The 24,762-nt window shown below is 40.9% G+C and overlaps 1 protein-coding gene across 3 annotated transcripts in view; it reads right to left on the reverse strand.

Moving 5' to 3' along the window:
- The window catches only part of LOC149456841 (cytosolic carboxypeptidase 6-like), a 2,243,892-nt gene that overhangs the window by 1,431,340 nt on the left and 787,790 nt on the right, over window positions 1-24,762 (reverse strand). For all 3 annotated transcript variants that reach the window (XM_089684448.1, XM_089684447.1, XM_089684446.1), the window contains exon 4: window positions 23,598-23,692. In XM_089684448.1, coding sequence (XP_089540574.1) covers window positions 23,598-23,692 — 95 coding nt within the window. The remainder of the gene's footprint in view (window positions 1-23,597; window positions 23,693-24,762) is intronic.

Here is a 24,762-nt window from a genome sequence, read left to right on the forward strand (position 1 = left end):
AATTATATTTAAATGATATACTCATGAAAACAGAACTGTAATAGCATATCTGCCTAGAGTTCAGTTTTAGGCCTCATACATACAGGGCATTTTAATTTCTCTTCTAAACAATTTTAACTTCTGGCAGGAAAAAGCAACTTAAAAAACATGCCTAGAGCCGCATATTGCACATGTGTTTAGATGAGTCAAGTATTTGAGTGTTTATGAATTTCATTGGCCAGAATATTAATTTGTTCTGCTCACTGGAATGAATGAACGCTCATATGCTAAAAACTCTTCCTACTGTCCTGTCCCTGCTATTGACAGCACCGGTCCGGGCATCTCTGTCTTCATGGCAGTGGCAGCAATGCATTAGGACCCAGTGCTGTTTAAATTATTGGCTGATGGGCGCATGCGCAGGAGACCTGGCACTATTGCTTGTAGATAGCTGAGCCCCCAGCCACAAACCTAGCAACAGTCACACTGCATAGCCTTCTTTGTTGACATGTCGATTGGGATGCGATCCGGGGCAATGCTCACGATTGGATCTAATATTAAATATGATAGTGGTTTTATTGATCAGAGCCGAGCCCCCACCTTACTGGCATGGAGCCCACATGGTTACTAAACATATTGTTGATATACTGTATATGTGATGGTACTCTTGATTCTAATAAATACTGAGGATATAAACACAGTATTTATTAGAATCAAGAGTGCAATCACATATATATCAACAATATGTTCAGCAGCCATGTGGGCTCAATGTCAGTAAGATGGTGGCTCTGATCAAAAAAACCATTATCATATTCAATATTAGATCTGATCGGGAACATCACCCAGATCGCATCTTGATCAGCATGTCAATAGAGAATGCTATGTGGTGTCACTGCTGTTAGGTGACTGGCTGGGGACTCAGCTGAAGCCAATAGTGTCGGCCTTCCCATGCATGCGCCCATCAGCCACATAATGTAACCGGCACTAGGTCCTAATGTGCTGCCACCACTGCTACAAACACAGAGACATCAGACCAGTGCTGTCAATAGCAGGGGCAGGACAGCAAGAGTAGGCTGGGAACCCCCACAGAGGCAGAACACCAAGGCCCAGTCACAAGTGCGACCCTGGTAATTCTGCCACTGCATTGAACCCTTATATGGAGTTCCCTGGTGTGCTGGTGAAATATCTTTTGCTTTTTGCCACTGTGGGGAGCTCCAAGGCGACGGGAAGCGGGCCAGATACAGAACATGTGAAAAGGTCCCATCACAGGACCTTAATATTGGGCCCTGTGACAGGAGTAAAGGGCTCCAGGATCAGTGGGAAGGGTCCCAGATTCAGAAGGAAGGGCCCCAGGCATGGAGGAAAGGGACCCAGGACCAGAGGAAGGGCCCTGGGACTGATGGAAAGGGAACAGGGGTGTCAGGGGGGCCCTTTATGGTTTCTTGCACTGGGGCCCTGAAGGTTCAAGTTATACCTCTGAATCACGCTAATGTATTGTAAGCTGTAGTTATAGTAATTATTATCAGGGGTTTCCTGAGACTGGAACTTTATTTCAAGGGTTTCCCATGTTAAAATGGTTAAGAAAGGGTGCTCTAGGTTGTAGAGAAAAGGCGAGGGGAAGGTTTTTGTAGTCCTGTCCTAGGGTGAAAATGCTGCTCCTTCAAAGATACAGTACAGTAAATGAGCATTGTCACCCTACAATGGGAAGTATGTTATCTGCAGGATTACCAGATGAAAATACAGAAAACAAGCCTGAAAAAAAATGCAGCCACTATAACTAAGAGCTAATAAGATACAACATATTACATTTTAATTCATGGGTTTAGATACACTAGCTAACAAGCTTATCCCTTCCATTTACAGTCTATAAAAATGGACTATGGCTCTCCTTTAAGTGGTTAAAAATGAAACACTATCTTGGTATGTATACTGTTTGCTTGATGTGTCTGTTTCCCGGCATTGCCTCCTTACGTTGTGTTCTATTTTCGTTGATATCGAGTTTAAGCTCTTAAAATGTTCATTAGTCTCAGATTGCATAATCATCGTTTTTTAGCGAGAGCAAGGTTGAAAAAGGATAATTCCCCATTCTAACAGCGGGTAGAATATGAGCTGAAATTACATCAGACAAGATCATGTAATCAGGATAAGGAGAGATTGAATGAAACAAAAGACCACTATATGATTTCAGCAATATACACTCTTCTAAATGACCTTGATTTACAAGAGAAGTAGGGACTTTTAAAAAAAGCCATGAAATGATGGATGCTTGAGGGAGTCTTTGAAGTCTGGAATGTCAGTATAATGAGCATATAACATAATGTAGAAGAGTACGTTCAGCCTATTTTATATAGCAACATATTTGACAAATGGGGGTATTGTTGTATGGCCGAAGTCTTTATTAGCTCTGCAACCCCATAGTGTTGCCTATTCATATTTACATACCAGCACAGCCTCCCGTGGTAAACAAGACTGGGATTTTCTTTGCAGCTTTCTTAGCAGTAATAATTTACTGGTTTTTCATCTTCATAACAAGGGCTTGATTGAGGATTTTAAGTTAGTATGGTGGCTGTAATACTGGGTGAATTCCAGCTAATACTGACATTTCAGTTGTGCGTTGATGCCATTGTGCTGAATCCCACATTGGCTTGGGATATTATTGGAAGTCTTTATTGGCAAGACATCTTTTCTGCAATTTGTGTCCTTACCCACCTCTCACAAGGCCAAAAGTGTCACTCAATCATTCCCTCACATGTGAAAGGGTCTGGAGAAGCTGTGGAGAATGTTATGCTGCCTGTAACATCGTTCAGCATGACTATTTTGGTGGTGGGTCAGTGTTGATCTGGAGAGGCATATCCATGGAGGGATGCACAGACCTCTACAGGCTAGACAATGGCATTCTGACTGCCATTAGGTATCGGGATAAAATCTTTGGATCCATTGTCAGACCCTACGCTGGTGCAGTGGGTCCTGGGTTCCTCCTGGTGCACGACAATGTCCGGCCTCATGTGACGAGAGTATGCAGGCAGTTGCTGCAAGATGAAGGAATTGATACCATTGAATGTCGCCCATGCTTGCCTCTGGGATATCATGTTTCAGCCCATCCAACGCCACCCTCAGTGATCAGAGCTCAGTGATGCCCTGGTCCAGATCTGGGAGGAAATACCCCAGGACACCATCCTCTGTCTCATTGGGAGCATGCCCCAATGTTGTTGAGCATGCATACAAGCATGTGGGGGCCATACAAACTACTGAGTACCATTTTGAGTTGCTGCAATGACATTTCAGCAAAATGGACTCGCCTTCTGCATAATTTTTTCACTTTGATTTTCAAGGTGTCGTTGAATTCAGTCCTTTGTAGGTTGATCATTTTCATTTCCATCAAAGGATGGGGCATCTTTACGTTCCTAACACATTACCCATCAGTATAGATATCCAGCATGATGTTTTTCCCCATTGAGATCTGATGTGTTTTCAAAGTGTTCCTTTAATTTTTTTTTGAGCAGTGTATAATGAATCAGAGCTGACATGTAGGCATCATGAGGTGTGATTTTTTTTCCACACATGTACACATGAAACAGATCGCCTGTGTGATGTGAAACTGGATATTGTTTTAAAATATTAAACACACTAGGAACATCAAAAGATTGTTGCACTGAGGTTTTTGGGTAAGTACTGTAAAATGTAAAATGTCCTAACCCGTTAACCACACCCCAAATTTTCCATTATATAAATAATGTTATAGTTTAAATTTCTCATACTGTCAAATGTGCTAAATATAGTTGAGTATAATTTGCAGCGCCGAACACAGCCTACTACTCTTGATGGAAATGTCAGAGGTTAAATTTATTAAGCCTCCACATTCTGAATTGCATTTGTCATGTACTGGTATATATCATTTATGATTATCTGACGCTGAAGCTGATGCAGAGAAAAAATATTTGTATTACTTTGAGCCCCTGTTCCTAAGATAATGTCAAACAATGAATAATTGGTACTGAATTATAAATGGAGTTTTAAATCCTTCTATTTTTTATTCCAATATTGCTACACCAACAGGCTGAACGTTCACTGTTTGAACTGAAATGGTTTAGATGTGAGAGTTTTTAATAATAAAACTTGGTCATTGCACACCAGATAAGTTTGAAAATGACAATGTGCACAATTAGTATAAGATGTTCAAAATATATGGGATCAAAACCCAAAACCCTTATTTCAATCAAATTGAATGACGTGCTGCACCACATAAACTACAGAAAACAGCCAATACTCTCAATAATAGACTAACATATTATTATTATACAGGATTTATATAGCGCCAACAGTTTGCTCAGCGCTTTACAATATAATAGGAGACAATACAGTTCAATACAGTTCAATACAAGAGGGAAAGGAGGGCCCTGCTCCTTGGAGCAACATATACATCATACAGTATTTTCTGCTTTGACTTGAGAAGATGACTATTACTCTTAAAGTAGATTTAAACCTTAACTGGATGTAATATAGTTTTCTAAAAAACTGTGTACCATAAGCAATTATCAGGCCTAGATTTACATGCACTTGTTCCAAAGTCAATCACACATTATTGCTCTAAGCCAGCTCTGGACTGACTTCCTGCCATTGGTGGATCATGCCGGTGGATTGCGTGTTGACATGACTGCTTGTAGTCTCCACCAGGGCACCATGTGATATGGTGGCGATGCTGGAGGACAATTGGGAGACAATGTTCTTTTAAACTTTTAAAATCACATACTCACGTTACGACCTATATGAGATTTTGGTGATTGGGTTTAGATTTCCTTTAAAAGTCCCACTTTTGATGAGATTGTCAGAACCCAAAAGATATCATGACAAAACTGTGTGTGATCTGGTAAAATTTGGGAATGCTAGCACAGATCTATATGAACCTTAGGCCCCTTTCACTTAATATTATTATACAGGATTTATATAGCACCAACAGTTTGCTCAGCACTTTACAATATAATGGGAGACAATACAACAACAATACAGTTCAATACAAGAGGGATAGGAGGGTCCTGCTCCTTGGAGCTTACAATCTAGGGCACAAGGGCAATTCGATCAGGTCCTTCTGTCATTTTTCCTGGCAGACCTGATCGGATAGTTCATGTATTTCTATGGACCGGAGAGTGTAATTTCGCCTACCTCCAATCCAATCTGCTAAAAAAATGAAAGGGGATCTTTTCCCCTCTGTCTATTCTGATCGGATCCCAGGGAAGTTGGGTGTAAACGGACAGCCAGTCTGTTTACACCCGACTGCTCAAAGAACAGAGTAGGCTGCATAAAATGAGGGGACAAAGACCTATCATCCACCTGCTCTGCTCTATCCACTGATTCCGTGCTCAGAAATGAGGATCCTGCCCCCTTTTTAAGAGGACTTATACTATACCTATATCTCCTGAGAGATGAACAGTCCAACTGATTACACTGTTCAACAAATTTTTATTTTTTGCCAGTTTTGGAAACAAAAGGATCCATTTCTTAATGAATTTCACATTCTGAGTTCAAATATAACAATTAAATTTGTCAATTGGCTCTAGTTTTTCTGTAAACGGAAGGTTTTCTACTATAGGCGTAATGACTACATAATGCACAATAATTATATAGATAGATGTCTTTCCACAAATATAAAGCAAGTGATATTGACTACATAACAAAGCCTAAATGGCATAATATATTGCATAGGATTACCAAGAAAAATTATAGCCATAAGCTAAGTTGAATCATTTTAATACTTAGGATTCTCACTAGTTTTGTCTTCAGTTTGTGTCGGTTTTGCTTCTCTTGGCTTTTCTCTTGTATTCGAGGAAAGGGCTATCTCTTACAACTGCACGTGACTACACGCTTCAGGTTCTTCCTCACTTGACTCAACCACGAAGGATTCTGGTGCTTTAGGAATTGGTAGCCCCTCTCCATGAGGAACTGGACGTATTGCCGATGGAATATTTGGATAGTGCACAGATAACTTTTTCTTCTTATTTAGCCCTTTTACAATTGGAGGCACCATACAAAAGTAACAATTACTAACATGATCTGTTGGCTCTCTCCAAATCATTGGCACAGCGAAAGGCATAGATGCCTTTTTTCCATTCAACCATTGCTCCAGTGCCGTCCCACAAGAATTGCAGCATATATGTGGTGCCCAGCTCTTGTCCTGGTCTCCTATCTTGCAGCCAAAATACAAGTTGTAGGCTTTCTTAATCATTCCTGTTATCCTCCTTTTTTGTGAGATAAAAGTTATTTCACCGCAGATATAGCAGAAATTATCTGCTTTATTCACACAAGTTCGAGGCATTACTGAGTAGCCTATATAAGCATAAAACGAAATGTAAAGACGCTGTCGAACTACAATCAGCTACAGATACTGCAGCTTTTATGCAGTGAAGTGATGCAATTAAAGGCTAATATTGCATCATCTCAGTATACATGCAATTTTCTATTGGTCACCAGTATCATTTGCGCAATATGCAGCTGAAGTTGCATCATAATTTTGAATGGCTTACGTCATTAGATGGGTGAATATATCATGGAAACTAGAGCCAATCAACATTTTTTAGGGTCATTTTTGTTTTCAGCACCCCAAAATTATGTAAGATTAGCTAATTTTATGCCCAAAACTTTTTACCTGTTGAACAGTGTTACAGGAGAGTACCAGAGGTTCTGTGGAAGCCCAGGTGTCACAGAGACAGTAAATGTGCACTGGAGATACAGGGGCACTCTTGAAGACGTGGGGTGCACTGGGGTGCGCTTTGAGACATGGGCCCACAACGGTGCACTGGGGACACAGGGGCAAAAAGAGCAAACTTGAAGGCACAGAGAACACTGAGGCACATTTGAAGGCATGGGGATACCAAGCTAGACAATAGAAAAAAGCTGCACACAAGATGCCCTTGGAGACATGGGGGTACACAGGGGTGCACTGGAGATATATGGAGCACAAAGCACCTGGACAATAAAGCACACAAGGGCAGTGGTACAACAAACACTGGCAGCTGAGGGGACATGGAGGTTACAGAGCACTGGAGGCAGACATGGAGGACACAGGTAAGATTACTGAAGCATGGGACTTGACAGGGGTGCACTAGAGCCACTGGTCACCTCACCATTTTAGCCACTGCCAATCAGGTGAGCTATCTCCTGATTGGTTGCGGTGCCAATAGGAGTTGAGTGTTACATTGTTTCTATAATGCTCATACATTTCTAACCCTTCCTGACACTGAAAATGTGTTTTGTCTGTGTCCCCATCAGAAAGATTTCCCAATCTTACAGGAATTGAGATGAAATTCAGTATGGACCGAGGTGAACTGCAACAGATGTCATAACCTTTCTAACCCTACCCTCACTGTATCCAAAAACAGGGGCATGAAAAACAAATAAACCAAGGCCAGCTTTGAACAGTCCACACTCATATTACTAAATGGTAAGCCAATGGCTAGCAGTATTGGTGGACATTGTGCCATATGATAAATATGATGGGAGCAATAGAAAAAGTTAATACCAGGTTCCAAGCTCACAAATCTTTATTGCAAAATACATCAATAGGGTAGATTTACTAAAATTGGTGCACTCAGAATTTGGTGCAGCTTTGCATGATAGCCAATCAGCTTCTAACTTGTTCAATTAAGCTTTTACAATAAAACCCTGAAGCTGATTGGTTTCTACGCAGAGCTGCACCAGATTTTGCACTCTCCAGTTTTAGTAAATAACCCCCACTGTGTCATTAGAAGTGATATTCTTTAGCTTTAATAAAACAACAGGTTCCATCTTTGGGTATATCGACAGATGAAAGCTGAGGTGACAGAGCACAAAATATATACAGATTCTAAACAAAGGCATTGGGTACAGATAAACCATAAATCAGATAATACCATATGAGGTGAAAAGAAATTAAATTAAAAATTGATAAAAATCGGAAGGGGTGTTTTTTTACAATTCAGGTATATGAACTCAAAAAAGTATTGCATTCCATTTGAAATTCTAAATCCATGTTTAACCCTTGCTAAAATGTACTAAGCATTTTTATAAGCTTGCCTACCTGAATTTTCCTTTCTCGTTCAGTTAAAAAATTTCCTTTCAGTATAAGCTCTTTCATGTGTCCTTTGATATAGTCCCATCTGCAGAAATGCAGTCCCACTGGCATGTCACCATGATTTCCATATATTTTAAACAGATAGTGGTTTAGTTTTGTGTTTGCAGTTCATATTTTGGTTCCTTGATGTAGGTCCATCTATAGGGGCATACCACAATATAATATAAATCAGCCTTTCTCAACCAGGGTGCCCGGGTACCCTGGGGTGCCTTGAGGTTTCTTCAGGGGTGCCTTGGCAAAATGTCTAAAAATTGCTTAAAAAAATGTATACAAGCCAGAGGGTGGAACAAGCCTGCCTTTTAGTTACACAAAGCCACAGGTTTTCCTTGTGCAGCATTATGACCTTCTAGCTGCCGGCGTCCTGACAACCAATGACATCATCAGCTGATAAGGAGGATGTCAGCTGCCTGCACAGCATCCTAGTTTGACCCTCTCCTGCCCCTCTCCGTCAGTGCTGGGGTCACATTAGCTCAGAGATAGAGAAAAACTGAGGGAGAAGAGAAACATTGGAATACTAGTCAGTACCAGTACCAAGAATAAATTACCTCTAATGTTGGGTGTCCTACATGTGTGGATGTTGCTGCATTATATAAAACTATTGGAATAGTTTTTTCATATTTTAGAATGGGGTGCCCCAAGAATGTCCAACATTTTAAAGGGTGCCTTGGGACTGTCCAAAATTTTACAGGGTGCCTTCACTGAAAAAAAGGTTGAGAAACACTGATACAAATAACATTTGTTGATGATGCACCAGGCAATCTCCTGGATCGTACATTTGAATTTCGATACTTGTATATGGTTCGTGTACACTAGGTGTAGGCATATATTGCATCTCTTGTTCATGCATAAGACTTTTCCTGTTAATGTGGATGAGGATAAATAGTTCTTTCATGAAGATTGTTGTTCCTAAGAGAGCAGAGGCAAATCTGAGAGTATTTCCTTTTTATCGACAGTACTTATGAAGTATGATTTGCAAGTCATTGGCTATTTTTTCTGAAAGTCAATACCTCAAGGAAAACCGAATTCTCACTCTGAGTGCAAAGGTGTAATGCTACAATGTATTAAATCACATAACCAAAGACACATTTTAGTACACCTTGTAATGCAAAACATGAATGCAACATACACAAATTAAATAACTATCAACCGAGCTGAAGGTGACTTAAGGGAGTACATAACATCAATGGTTTTGGAAAAATATACATTGTGATGTAGAAATGTTACGCAGTGTTTTAGGTCTGGACGTTTTTTCAGCTGCTCCTAGGAGCGCTTGGCATTTTTATTTTCCTGCCTCTAAACATCCCTGCAGGTTAGACTATGTGGCCATGCACACATAGAATTTAAGAGGAGTTTATAGGCACGGAAAAAAAGAAATTCCAGTGCGTCCAGGAGCAGCGGCATTTTGGCAGAAAAAATGCTTGACCCGTGTAAGCATTTAGTGCTTGAGTGTTAATTCATTTCAATGGCCAGAATAAATTATTATTATTATGGCCAAGAAAATTAATTAACATCCAAATGCTTGACGTGGCTTAATGCAGTTAGCACTTTTACAAGCATCAAGCAGTTTTTTTATGCCAAAATAATGCTGACAGGAGGAAAAACTAGGAGAGGTAAAGAAACGTCCCTTGCACATGAGTACTTAAAGCAAATCTTTTGTTTTAAGGCAAGACCAAGGTCCATTGACATCACTGGAATGCATTCTGAATGGCACTCCCAATGAACCTGCATAGTAGCGCATTGCAACACATGATGTGACCTACTACCATGCATTTTAGTGTGGTGCATCACAAAAATGGTGCATCTCGTTTTTATTGCATTGGTGCCTTAGCAATTCATTCAAATGAATGCTGCTTAACATAACACACATTAATACATGTGCATTAATGCAGTGCACCAGACTGGAATATGGGAATGGGCCCTGGGGGTGTTTAGTTGTGGATTAGGTCTCGTTCATACTTGTGTACCTAGGCATACATCCATGTGAGGGCCATGGTTTGGCTGCACGGAATGCACATGTCAATTGGGATGCAGGAGCTAAACAGACAGTCTCTGCACCCTTTAAAAAAAAAAAAAAAAAAAAAAAAAATCGTATCAAGCTTCCAATAAGTAGACATCATGAAGAACACATAGTATGTCACAGTAGTGTCCTTTGCCCCCCTTAAAATCATTCTCCTCCCACAGTAGTATCCCCTGCCCCCCTTTACATCACCCCCTACAGTAGTGTCATGTGCCCTCTCACAGTAGTGTCCTCTACCCCCCTTTACATCACCCCCTACAGTAGTATCCTGTGCCCCCTCACAGTAGTGTCCTCTGCCCCCCTCCCCCCATAGCAGTGTCCTCTGCCCCTTTTATATCACACCCCCCACTGTAGTGTCCTCTGCTTCTATAGCAGTGTCCTCTGCCCCCCTACACGTCACCCCCCCCCATTGAACCCCCACACTGTAGTGTTGTCTGCCCTCAATAGTTTTTTCTGCACTTTTGCCCCTAAAAACAGTGTCCTCTTCCATCCCCACAAATCAATGTTCTCTGCCCCCCATCCCCCAAAGCAGTGTCCTCTGTCCCTTTCACTTCACCCCCCTTCCCCACTATAGTGTCCTCTGCCCCCACAACTATAGTATCCTCTGCCCCCCCCCCAAAGTATCATCCTCTGTTCCCCTCACATCACCCCCCCCCCCAAACATAGAGGAGTGTGTAGGTAGCACTCTCCTACCTGACAGTGTGTGTACTGCAGCATGTAGAGCAAAGCTGCCGGATAATAACAACCTAGTGATTGGTTGTAGGACCGCTCAGTGTCCTAGCAACCATTCACCTGTTGGTTAACTCAAAAGGTTAATTGAGGCAGCTACTGCCCTCACCCTCCATCAAGCACTATGCTGCCTCTCGCTCTCCGCTCTGCAGTGGAACAAAAAGTGTGGCGCTATAGACATATATATCACATGTGTGCAATTTTATGTGTGCAGTTAAAAATATTATATACTGCATACTGAAATCCACAGTGACAATAAGAAAACATATAACCAAAGTAAAACACACAGTGAATGAATAAGCAAACTATACTGAAAATATGATATATGAAATAATTATAAAAGATGTGAAATAATTATAAAAAGGTGAATCACCTTTAAATAAATGTAAAGTGATTGCAAAAGGAAAAGTCCCCTTTCAATCTAGTATGAACTGATGTAGTCTTCAAACGCCGCAATGTCGCCAGTGTCGACTGTCACCAGTGTCACCCGTCACCAGGAATAGTGACGAAGCTGCAGGCTTTCTAAATGTGTTTGACCCCCTTATTCAGTGAAGTCAACATGAGCTCAATTCAGCACAGCATCAGTCATGTCTCTCCATGCCGTTCCCAAGGATGTCACTTCACCAGTACTCAGTTTAAAAATTCATGCAATCCATATCATGTAAAAAGAGCAGATGTACGCTCCACATATCGTAAAACACTATTTATCATAAAACTACACTTACAAACATATAATTAAATGTGCAAATCTCAATATTCACCCAAGCTGGCAAACCCCCCCACACTTCCGGGTATTTTCTGTGAGTGATGACATCACGGGGGAGCTCTGCCCAATTCGTTTCACCATAAGCAGACCTCTTCCAGGGCTAGGAAAGCAGCAATATACCTTTCAGCTGCCCACGGGAGACCGGTAGATAGCGATCAACGACTTGCCAACCCCCAATCCAAACCCAGGAGTAAAAATGTAATATACTGTATTGCATCTCACCAGTCCTTAGATATGGTGGCTGCATTAATTCACTTTATTTTCCCCTACTAACCTTGGGAGTAACACACCTTCCGCTCTAGGGTGATGAAGCTCACTTGCTGTACTATATCTATGGAGGACAGTTATGTAGTTATGACAATTAATTCCCCCTGTAACCAAGGTATTCAGTAGTCCAAAGAGAGAATTGAGCAGGGTTGATAACACTGCTTGAGATAACACTGAAAGTGCAAAAGAATGTAGAAGCCTACTGGCTTTCTGGCAGATTCAACAGGTATTTTTTGCATTTATAAAACAGATAAAACAAAATGCTTTCATTAGCATACTTAACAGACTAAAAGAAAGCAAATAAGAGAAGTTAATTGTCAGGGTTAATATACTCTTTACATGCTATATTACATGCAGTTCATGTTCACTCAGTCACTATGGGATTTGTTTTCTGTATTCAGCAAATAACCTGGTTGATCCTGCTGTTCATTGTCCTTCCCTCCTTGTCTGTGTCCTCGCTGAAGCCTGAGATTGTGTTGACCAGCCATTGCCAGATCTACTGGGCATGCTCCAGTTTCAGCTCCCTTCTAAACTGTTCATTTCCTCCTTTTTCTTATCTGTGCAGCCCACATGACTATAGAGTCACACATGTGGGTGTATACACTCCTGATAAATGACAGCCAACTCTCCCCTCCTCTTCCATGCCCAGTAAACAGCTAAACACAATTGGGGCAGGATATCACATGCTGATTGATGGAGGCTTAACCTCCCTGTAATTCTAAGCACATGCATACAATAGACACATACTGCAGGGGCATGAAACACGCCGTGAGTGGCAGAACCTCCCCCTAGCTAGCCCACAAAAGGTTTTTGCACAAAACAATAAAGATTTGAGTTCTACTACATATCTGTATGCCAATTTAAAACTTTTTTTAAATCTTAATTATGTATTTTTCCTTTGCATTTTGAAGGCTGTTTTTTTTTTGGTACTAGAAGCTCCTCCTCTCCTCCTGCCAATGTTCCCCTGCAGATAGACTGGGAAACAACAATATGAAAAAAGGAAAAAAAAGGTACTTAGATTTTATTTTGGTTAAAATAAATACAATGCCATCAGCCATATACTTAAAGAGAAGGTATCATGTAAATAAACAGTGTGTGTGTGTAGTATCACTTTACCAGAGAGCCGCAAATCAAAATCACATAAACTAGCCCCAGTAGCAGGCACAGTGGTGAGTATCGGCATGAACAAATTGCTGCAAAGCTGAGCAACACTGGCTGTTTGAACACATATTGAATACACAGTCTGGCTCTTAAGAGGTTAACAGAGTTGAGCAAGCAGTTGAGTACCTGTAAACATTGCTCTGACTACACAAGCTGTTTACTTGACAAAGACTGGCGATTCCAATCAAAACCTGTTGGAAGTAGGTCGAGGGGGTGAGACTTTGACAGCAGAGCACAATGGGTTTTCCCTTTTTCATCTTAGCGGTGGTGTATTTTCTCGCAGCTACTCACCACTGTACCTGCGCCTGGGGCCAGGATGTCTAATTTTGCTTTGCAGGCCTCTATTAGGTTTGCTCACTACTGTACTAGCCACTACCCCAGAAACACAGGGGGGATGATATACAGGACGGCAGACGGAGATTACTTAACCTCCCTAGGGGTCTAACTATGTCCATATTTCTGTGCTCAATGCGGTACTTTTTTTGCATGGAAATATGTATTTTTTTTTATTGTAGGCCTGTAATTCTTAGGAATAACTCACTGAAATCTGTACAAACAAGAGTCTAGTAAACATCCTGGGTATGTTAAAATTTGAAACACGAAATAATAAATTATAATTTAATAAATAATCATAAAAATAATAATATAATAAATTTAATTCAATAATATAATCAAACCAAAAACTCTGAAATTTGAAATATAGCACCAAGTTCACACATCACAGAGCAAAATCGCAAAATCGTTTTAAGTGTCTGATGACTATTTTCCCCCACGAATCATTATCACTCAATTCTGCAAGTGGTTCTAATGTACTATCGCTGTTCTCTAGCTGGTCTAAAACCAATTTTGACCTAAAGGGACGCTTTTTGGACGCCATGGACGTTTCTCAGTTTCCAGGCAGAACGAACAGTAGAAATGCAGGCAGGGCACAGGACAAAGCACTCGGGACAAAATGTATGTGAAATGGTTTGATACAGTAATGTTTTACTATGTGATTTTAGTGAATTTAGTGAATGTCACTTTTTGTCATTTTCAAATTTCCCGCCTGTTCCGTCCCGACATTGCAGGGGACGGAACCCAGAAGACAGATGCTGGCATCCGCCAGAGGACATTACAGGGGACGCTGCAGGAGGGACATCACAAGAGCGCAGGACAAGGTAAGAGAAGAACAGCAGCGCCGCATGGTAAGCCCGAGTGTAGCTCGGGGGAGTACCGCTTGCGGTACTGAAACTTTACCCTGAGCTACACTCGGGAATACTGCCAGGGAGGCTACGAGTAAGTGGAACATATTAACTGTTCCATCTAACAAGCCTATTTAAACACTTGAGTTTCCCATAATAAGGCTCGGTTCACACTCCTGCAAATTTAAAGTTGCCACGACTTCAGAAAAGGTTCCTGCACTACTTTGACATGACTTTGATACGGCTTGAGTGCCACACAGTGTAAAAGTCCTTTCAAAGTCACATCAAAGTCATATCAAAGTTGGATTCCAAAGATGCACTGAAAATCGCTCGGCTTTGGAGTTGCTAGTGTGAACCAAGCTTGATCCTGCAAGCTGCAACTTTGTTACCATTATCAAATTCCAGTACACTTAATGCAATAGCAAACACAGAGTAAGGTGTATGCTATATTTAGAAGGAATATACGGTATAATATTGGGCTATAGTGTGAGTGATGTCTGAATGTTTCAATACCTTACAGCAAGGATATCAAACTGTTGAGAAACTACAAGTCCCATTATGCCTCTACCTTTGGGAGTCATACTTGTAACTGTCAATCTTGCAATGCCTTATGGGACTTGTAGTTTGGCAACAGCTGGAGGGCCACCAGTTTGACACCTGAGCCTTACAGTGTATACAAGAACAGTTCCTGGATTCACTGTGATCAGCTGCATGCTTACTGGCTATAATCTCACTATTTATACCCCCAGAAATAGGAAACTGGCATATAAACAACCTTTAAAAATTATGCTGTACATGTATTCAGGAGGTCTACAGTAAATGTATGGACAATCCTCATATCTGGCGAATATTTACCATTCCAAAGGAAAGATAAAAGCAGAGGGTCAGTTCACTGTCCTTCAGACTTTGGAGGACCAGAATGTCACCAGTGGAAGTAGAAAATGCCCCGGCATTAGTGGGAATAAACAGTGCTTCTGGCTTTGTGGTCAGGGTGAGTAACATTTCCCAGGTTTGGTGTTTAGTGGAAATACAAAAAAAAAACCCAGTGCCTGTAGTCAGTAGGAAGAGGAATAATACTTAATTAGTGTCAGTGGGAGGAATAGTACCCTATCAAAGGTGTCATTGAGAGGAATTGTGCCCATCATGGGTGTCAACAGAAAACTGAATTATTCTTCATTTTATGTGATATTGGGAAGAACAATGCTACATTGTGTGTGTCAATGGTAGGAATACTGGTCCATCAAGGGTGTCCTTGGGAGTAACTGTGACCATCGTTGTTGTATAACAACAATGTGCACTGCTCAAAAAAATTAAAGGAACACTTTTTAATTAGAGTGTAGCATCAAGTCAATTAAACTTCTGGGATACTGATCTGGTCAGTTAAGTAGCAGAGGGGGTTGTTAATCAGTTTTAGCTGCTTTAGTGTTAATGAAATTAACAACAGGTGCACTAGATGGGCAACAATGAGAAGACCCCCGAAACGGGAATAGTTTTACAGGTGGAGGCCACTGACATTTTTTTCCCTAATCATCTTTTCTGTTTTTCACAAGTTTTGCATTTGGCTAGAGTCAGTGTAACTACTGGTAGCATGTGGCGATACCTGGACCTTACAGAGGTTGCGCAGGCAGTCCAGCTCCTCTAAGATGGCACATCAATACGTGCCATTGCAGAAGGTTTTCTGTGTCTCCCAGCACAGTCTCAAGAGCATGGAGGAGATTCCAGGAGACAGACAGTTACTCTAGGAGAGCTGGATGACAGCAGGTTCACCCTGAGCACATGTGACAGACGTGAAAGGGTCTGGAGAAGCCGTGGAGAACGTTATGCTGCCTGTAACATTGTTCAGCATGACCGTTTTAATGGTGGGTCAGTGATGGTTTGGGGAGGCATATCCATGGAGGGATGCAGAGACCTCTACAGGCTAGACAATGGCACCCTGACTGCCATTTTTGAGAAGAAATCCTTAGACCAAGTGTCAGACCCTACGCTGGTGCAGTGAGTCCTGGGTTTCTCCTGGTGCATGCCAATGCCTGGCCTCATGTGGCAAGAGTATGTAGGCAGTTCCTGGAGGATGAAGGAATTGATACCATTGAATGGCTCCCACACTCGCCTGACCTAAATCCAATAAAACACCTCTGGGATGTCATGTTTCAGTCCATCCGACGCCGCCAGGTTACACCTCAGACTGTCCAGGAGCTCAGTGATGCCCAGGTCCAGATCTGGGAGGAAATACACCAGGACACCATCTGCCATCTCATTAGGAGCATGCCCCAACATTGTCAGGTATGCATACGAGCACGTGGAGGCCATACAAACTACTCAGTACCATTTTGTGTCTTTGAATTCAATCCTCTGTAGGTTGACCATTTTCATTTCTATCAAACAATGGGGCATCCTTACGTTCCTAACACATTACCCCGTCCATATCAGTATAGATATCCAACATGATATTTTTCCCCATTGAGATCTGATGTGTTTTCAAAGTGTTCCTTCAAGTTTTCTGAGCAGTGTATTAATCACAAAAGTAGCTGGACAGAATTAGAAAATGTTTGACAAATAAGACAGTTCACATACATGTATCTCAATTTTATATTTATCAGTTTTGCTTTAGTTTAAATATAAGGTCCTCTTTCTTCCATAGAATTGGAGATAGCTGGGACCTCATCATGTATAATTGAATGACCCATCAATGCTATAAATTCAAAAAAATTCTATTGCATTTCCACAGCAAAATATTCAGCTCTTTTTGAATAACCGTCCTTTAAGTTAATTATAGTGAGCGGCCATTAGGAGAGTCCATGTGCGGAAATGAACACTTTTTTTTAAAACACAACATGGGTACAGTAGGTCTAATTATTCACCCATATAAAGTCCCTTTAACCGTACTCTTCCAGCTGCAGAGACAGGTCCTCTGAGAGAATCTGCTGTTCTATAAATACTAATTTGGAATTTTAACATGACTCCACTGAAAGACCTCAGGTGATGAGTGGTCAGTAGTTACTTGAAACACATTATCTCATTTTGCGGCACTAATGTCCCCAATGCGATAATGGGCCTGCTGAATAGTGAAGAGTTATAGCTTTTGCTATCCCCACAAGGAGTATTTGCAAACTTCATCATTTAATAGGTCAGCTGCCCCTACAGCAACTTACTTCTCTTTGTACTTTGGAAGACTTTTCAAACTTAGCACTTCGCCTGACAGAGTGTCTCGGTTGCTGGGTTTGATTACAGGGTAAGCTCTGGAATGGAAAGGCCCCGTTTCCCACTTTAATCAATCAAGAACTTTATTGCAAAAGCTGACAAAATGGCAAACTTGTGCTTATTCAGCTTTGCAGGAGAAGGACAGGCTGTCAGTCTCAACCAAGGCTAGAACCGTGCTTTTCTATTTTCATTTTAACGTGCTGGTGTTGAGTTTTGTAAATTTGGTCTTGGAGATCAGACAGCAGATGGATGCAGAATTATTGCATAGATGCAAACCATCTTTTCTTTATTTTAAAATAGAATAGACCACTGCATTGAAGGAAATCTTTTACAATGAAATAATTGGCAACTATCTTGGACGTTCTTCTACAATAACTGTTTTACTATTTTCCAGATTCTTGAGTGTCTGTACTGTCCATGTCAATAGTCCAGAATTAGCATGCATCTTGTGAGGTCAGAACAATTGACAGATCAATGAATAGAGGATCAGCATGATAGCTTGGAAACAAACATTTGTAAAACAAAAAAGGGATCAAGACCTCAGCAGAGGTGCCTATTATAGAAAAAGGTGCTTCCACATGGATTCTTCGGGAGGTTTGGTATTTTTTGAGCGTAAGAACAGGCACATCATCAGTGTGTTTTGTGGCACTATAGTGGCCAATTTGTTGGGAAAAGGTGTACAGTTCACTGTAATGGGTGAGATCTGTTTGCATTCCTACAGCACAGAGTAGATAAAATATACCAAACTTCTTGAAGGCAGTCTAGAGTAGTAGAGGAATCTCAGGGAAACCTTGACCAGCATTGAGTGCAACTACCCTCTCTCTACGCATATGTTAAAATAGGTTGCTTAACATTAGGACAGGAATTCAGCAACCTTATGGCTTACCAAAATTTTTGCTTTACTTTCCATACATGTACAGCTAAACAGTATCCTTAGAAGGATCTCTCTAGTGACTATTTATCCCTTTTTTTCTCCTTGTCTCTGCTAACCTGGTGCACTACTGACATATTTTCAAAACAAGGTCGGCAACAGCCTATGGATTTACCTCCTGATAGGTTTCCTTCAATATGAGCATTCATACTGCCTGAGCATCCTTGGTAATACAATGGAGTTGGCACAGATAACTCCAGCACTTGGCTTGTCTCAAGCAAAAAAATCCAACCTGGTTTATTGACTTTGCCTCTGGGAGTAATCAGCCGGCACTATCAGCCTCCAGACGTTTAAAGCTTATCTCCAGGGAGACATTAAAATCATTATTGCAATTATGTATTCATTAAAAATTTCAATTTATTTTCAATTGAATCTACTGTAAGTAACTGAAAAGGACTTCTTATTAGGTTCTTCTAATCTTCTCTATAGCAGTACTCCACCACAGATAAGAAGAATTAGCACTAGGAGCCAATCAGGCTCTGCTTAAGTGCACATGTTCTGACAAGGAACATGCTAACAGGAAGTGAAAACAGAGTGAACAGAGAGAGGATATTGGCATTGAGCTGCTGTAGGTAGGGGGTGTGTTCTTGACCAAGCTTCTGCTGTAAAGATTGAGCATTTTTCTGGCTGCACAGTTGACGATCTATTAGCAGGTAAAACATTTCCCATATATGTTTTTAGTTTAGTATATTTAGATACCTGCTCGGAATTAAGTTTTCATAATTGTAATAGAATGTGGATGCATTTATCTGGACCAAGAAATGATCACTTGATGTCTATTAGAGAGCTCCATAGCATCAAAATGAGTCTCTGTCACCACTGGATTATAATGTTGACTTCTAAAAGATATGAGGGGCAGATTAATATCTCAGTGGGTGTGTGGAAGAGAGGATCACATCCCAACTCCCATACCTCCTGGCAATGGGGGACCACATATGAACTGGCAGGCCAGTCCTCTCCTTTTGGCAGCACCATTTCCCATACTTGACAGTCACATGTTGTGGTAGAGATTAATTTGTATCTGAGAGATATGAGGGGCAGATTTATATTTCAGTGGTTGTGTGGAAGAGAGGATCACGTTCCAACTCCCATACCTCCTGACAATGGGGGACCACATATGAACTGGCAGGCCAGCCTTCTCCTTTTGGCAGCACCATTTCCCATACTTGACAGTCACGTGTTGTGGTAGAGATTAATTTGTATCCGAAAGATATGAGGGGCAGATTTATATTTTAGTGGTTGTGTGGAAGAGAGGATCACGTCCCAACTCCCATACCTCCTGACAATGGGGGACCACATATGAACCGGCAGGCCATCCCTCTCCTTTTGGCAGCACCATTTCCCATACTTGACTGTCACATGTTGTAGTAGAGATTAAGTTGTTTCCCATTGCAACAACATGAAAACAAATTAGGGAGGGGCAAAGCAAAAACATGGATTATTGAGCTTCTTGACAGATGCTTAAAATATCCCCTAATTCAGGCACGAATATGCATACATCAAGGCTCATTTACTAAAGGAGTTAAGAATCTTTACACAATGAATTGATAATATGAATATTCAATTCAATTGTCCAATCAAGTGTAAAGCAAATTCTTGTTTAATCATATCATCTGCACATAGTGAGTATTCAATGTGAACAGAAACTTTTACGCTTTTAGGTAACTGAAGTGAATATTCACACAATTAATTTGGTGGAATTAACAAAGAGTGGTGCAAGCACAATACCTGTACCATTCTTCTAAACATAAGCCCTTTGTTAATAAGGGGCGATCAGTTCTCTGTTCTGTGGCTGTGGCAGATAGAGAACACAGTACAGAAAATGGAGAGCTGGAGCTAAATGCTCTGATCTCTCTGCTCACCCCCACTCAGAGCGTGATAGAGGAGAGTTGCTAATCCTTCAGGCTCTGCTTGTGTAGTATAATCACCAAACGGGCAGAAAAAGAGGGATGTACAGTAAGCTGTCTGCTGACAGCTCACATCCCATTCAAGGTTACAGCTGGCTGGAATTTGTGGCAGTTATATAGAAAACTGCCACATTCTCTCTGTTAATTAAGTGCAGATGTGCACTACTTTCTATTTCACTCTGAATAGAAACCAGCGTGGTTGGCACCGATATACCTGAAACAGGTCTATCTGTATAATTAACGTGGCGCACACCGTTTCTGATAGTTTCTTGCACTATTATTATCGCATGGGAACATTAGTTAATTCCCCAGATTTAGTGAAGGTTCTCAACTCTTTTAGTAAACCAGCCCAATCATGTTATTCTAATATAAATAAGAAAGCTGCATCTGACAAGGCAGCTATAGTGGTAAATGTAGCACAATACATGTAACCTGAGAGATGTAAAAACATTTTCTAACATTTTTAAAACTATAGCAAAGTACATACTAGAAAAGCACCAGCACAATGCAAAAATATACCACCATTCCAAGACAATTCTATATCAACCTGGTAATTTAGTCTACCTACTTAATCAAATCTATTTGTAAGTTTCAGTAAAAGTTTTCATTTTAAGTAAAAGTGCTTGCTTCAGGCATTTAAATCAGAGTTTATATATATATATATATATATATTTATATGTACAGTATATAATATAACAATTTGAAAAATGGAAAGTTCCGAGAACATGAATACCAGGAAATAACACACCATGGAACACATTTACCAAATGATTCACGTCCCATTCAGATGAAATATTAGTTCTGCTCCAAATGTAAAATATATTAGTCAAAGTTGAATTCATACCTGTGTACCCTCAGCTTTTTGTAAAAAGGGGTTCCCTCTGCAGAGCACAAGAATACATTGGGCTTTAATAAAGAATCAGCATGCTAAGATCTGTTGAGCAAAGAGGCATTTATAAAAGGAATGCATCAACATTTCTCAAAGCACTTTAGAGTAGTAGTGGTCAACTTACTTGATATAAGGGGCCTCAAGTGCAGCTCCAGAAATTACGAAATGGACGGGCATATTATTCAAGAAATATAATGCTATGGAAAGCTGTCAGAGACTGCAGACATGCAACAGGAGATTGTTAGCAACTACAAAAATGCTATAGAAAATGTTGGAGACCAGGGACATTCTTCAAGAGGCAGTCAAGGACTGAAGAGATATTCAATAAGACAGCTAGAGATCATTGTTAGTATGGTCCCTTTACAGATCAGTGCTTCCCCATTTGTGCTCCCTGCAGCCTCCTTAAAAATGAATTGTGTTGAATATGATATTTTAATCAACGAGATCCATTACAAAAAATTGGTAAGGACAGCACAGAAAAACTATAGCATGACAGAATTAAACCAATCCATTTAAAGAAATAAAGGCAACACTTTTTCATTTTGGATATAGTAAGGGAGGGTTGTAACCCTTGTCAGGTTTTTTGCCATCCATGTCCCACTGGAGAAATATTTCTTCACTTCCTGTCCCTTAACCAAACAGTAAGTGATAACAAACCCCTCCAAATCAAGGGAATCCCTGGTCATCCCCAGAACTAGTGTTCCCACTGGAAGAGGTCACTCTGTTCTGCACTTTGTTGCTGTTCTGAGGACAACCCAAAGATCTAGAATCTTCTTTTACTTTTACTTTCAATAGCAGTAAACATGACTAATAGAAAGGGTGAAGAGAGGCGTTCCTAGGGTTGGTGTCACCCGGTACGGTAACACGTGGCGTCACCCCTCCAGAGAGGAAGGAGTGGTGCCAGTGTAGCAGTAAAATGAGTATCCCCTGAAGCACCTGTGCATGTGCCGGTTTCAGGTGAAGAAGCCGATTTTCGACTTTAGCACAGAGCTGCCACAGTTAACCCCTTACAGACTGCAAATCACTGAAGCTGATCCCTCAGATCACCATGGGTTGCCAGATCAGTTATCCCCAAATAGGTTGAACCTATACGGGGTTAACTGATCTTGCAACCCATAAGGATCCGCGTAATCAGCTTCAGCGGTTTGCAGCCTGTAAGGGGTTAACTGTGGCAGCTCTGTGCTAAAGTCAGAGATCGGCGATCGGCTTCTTCGGCCTAGAACCGACACATGTGCATATGCTTCAGGGGATATACAGTATATCTTCATGGGTCTGGGATACTCATTTTACCGCTACACCGGGGACAGCTGTCGCTATTCCCGGAATCTGGGATCACCCCAATAACTGGCCAGAACCTTCACAGAGCCCAGAAGCTCTGCTGGCATCCTGCTCCTGCACCCCCTGTGATGGAGTCACCCGGTGCAGCCCGCACCCCCCTAGGGATGCCACTGAGGGTGAATCTCCTTAACGGGGGAACAGACAGCAATAACAACCTGACAGGGGTTCTAATCCTTCTCCACTGTATCCAAAACCAAAAAAAACTAATAGAAGACAGTTTAAAGATTTTTCTTTTTCCTTCAATGATGGGTGAAAACACCAAAACACAGAACGCTGTCTACAGAGTCCTGAGAGCTGCACAATAAATGCCAAAGGGCCGCATGCAGCCCCCAAGTCCCAGGTTGGGTACTAGAGCTTTAGAGCACAGCAGTAAGATTGATTTAGTCATACTTTATCCAAAAAGATGTGTGGAGTCAATCAAATGTGTCCCTACTCTGGCACCATCCCTTAGAAATAGACAAATGCATGAAACCTTCCCCAAACCCTTTAAAGGCCCATAGAGTCAGGCAATTTTAAATGGGATTTTAAATGTACCTTGTCAGGGATTACACATGACTATATAAAAAAACTACATAACTTTAGTCCATCATTAAAGCATTAATAAAACCATACAGAAGAATGCAAGATGTCATATCATTCATAGCAGAATAGATGCACTTCTGCAGCAACAAGAGGGCATAATAGATCGACACATTTCACAGTTTTTTGATTTAGTCATACTTCCCAATATATGGGAGTGAGGAATGCCTTTTAGTACAGAATATGAAGGTGATGAAAATATCTGCACTAATCTACCCAACCGCATGGACCGTATAGAATTAAAGGTCAAGAATGATCACTTAAATCCGCCAGCACTTTTCTTTTATATTAGCATTTAAGCATAACCAATAAAATATTTTAAAAGATGAGTTAGAACTTTAGTGCAGAATAAACAACTTTTCAGTTAAATAGTGCATTTATTATAGTTTAGATATCTACACCAGAGCTAAAACACGGGAATTAAAGAATGAATGACAGAGAGAGGGATTCGGTTCCAAAAGAGGGACAGCCCCTAGAAAGGAGGGACAGTTAAAAGCCATGATCTAACATCGCTATTTTTTAAAAAAGGGGCCAAAAGAGGTGAGTCGTCCTACCATTTTGGTCGACTTGTGGATTTCACAACTGGAGACATGCCATCTCTGTAAAGGCTTTTTGTTTTGCTGAAGTTGACAATGTTGAAAATCACCCTCTGAAAACCAAAAACAGAAAAAAGTTAACTTCAAGTGGACCTCTTAATAACCATGCAAATTTACATAAATAGATTCCTGGAAATTCCCAATGAACAGCAACAATAATTTTTCAACAAAGTTGTAACTTTTATCATTAAAAAGCATTTTTTTTAGCTTCAGGCAAGTGTTTGTGCTTGGGCTGAGATATCATCAGTCTGCTGCAGGGAGGAGGAAGCATTTCCTCAGTCTCCACACTCTCAAAGATCAGACTACAACATCATAATATAACAAAAGTGAGAGGCTTTAACAATGGCAGATCTGTTTGTGCAATCAAAGTAAAGTGCACCCAACCCTCCAAGGATAGGCTGAAATCAAATGTTGGCTTGGAGTTTGTCACTCACCAGCACATAGCTAAGTATAATCCAAAGGAAGAACTGCACACCGATGTTGTCTTCACAGGCAACACTTTAATCAGCTGACTAGCTTAAACACATGGCCTTGTCCCCAAGGACCACGCCTGTGACATGTTTCACCAGATGGGTTTAATCATAGAGAAACATGCAGAGAAGCATTGACAGGGAGAGTACTGTAATCCCCGTGAGAGGAAACAAATATATCTAAAAGTTAAACTTAAACATTACTTATGATGTATGTAGTTAACATGAAAAATGTATCTGATGCTTGGTCCACTTTACCTGTAATATGTCCAATAAATACTCTAACAAGCAGTAGTTTTCCCATTAAAAACTGCATTGACATCTCAATCTTCTCAAAGGTAAGCCAAAAGACTGTACTTTTCCTTGGTGGTTTAAAGCACATTATCTGCTGTTCGGTCAGATAATGAGGGGGCTCCCTTGGGCAAATTCAATAGAATATCATATTAGGACCAATTTTAGAAAGGAGCCAATTACCCTTCCAGCATTTCTTCGGAATATGGGAGGAAATCCACGAAAGCAAAGGAAGAACATGCAACCTCCATGCAGATATTGTTCTGACCAGGACTCAAACCAAGGACTCCAGTGCTGAAAGGCTGAAGTACTAACCACTAATCCACTGTGCTGCCCTCCCTCATCTTTTTAGGGTTCACATG

The sequence above is a fragment of the Staurois parvus genome, unplaced genomic scaffold, assembly GCF_062004578.1.
Source record: "Staurois parvus isolate SC_StPar_1 unplaced genomic scaffold, SC_StPar_1.0 ptg000347l, whole genome shotgun sequence".
Taxonomy (NCBI): Eukaryota; Metazoa; Chordata; class Amphibia; order Anura; family Ranidae; genus Staurois; species Staurois parvus.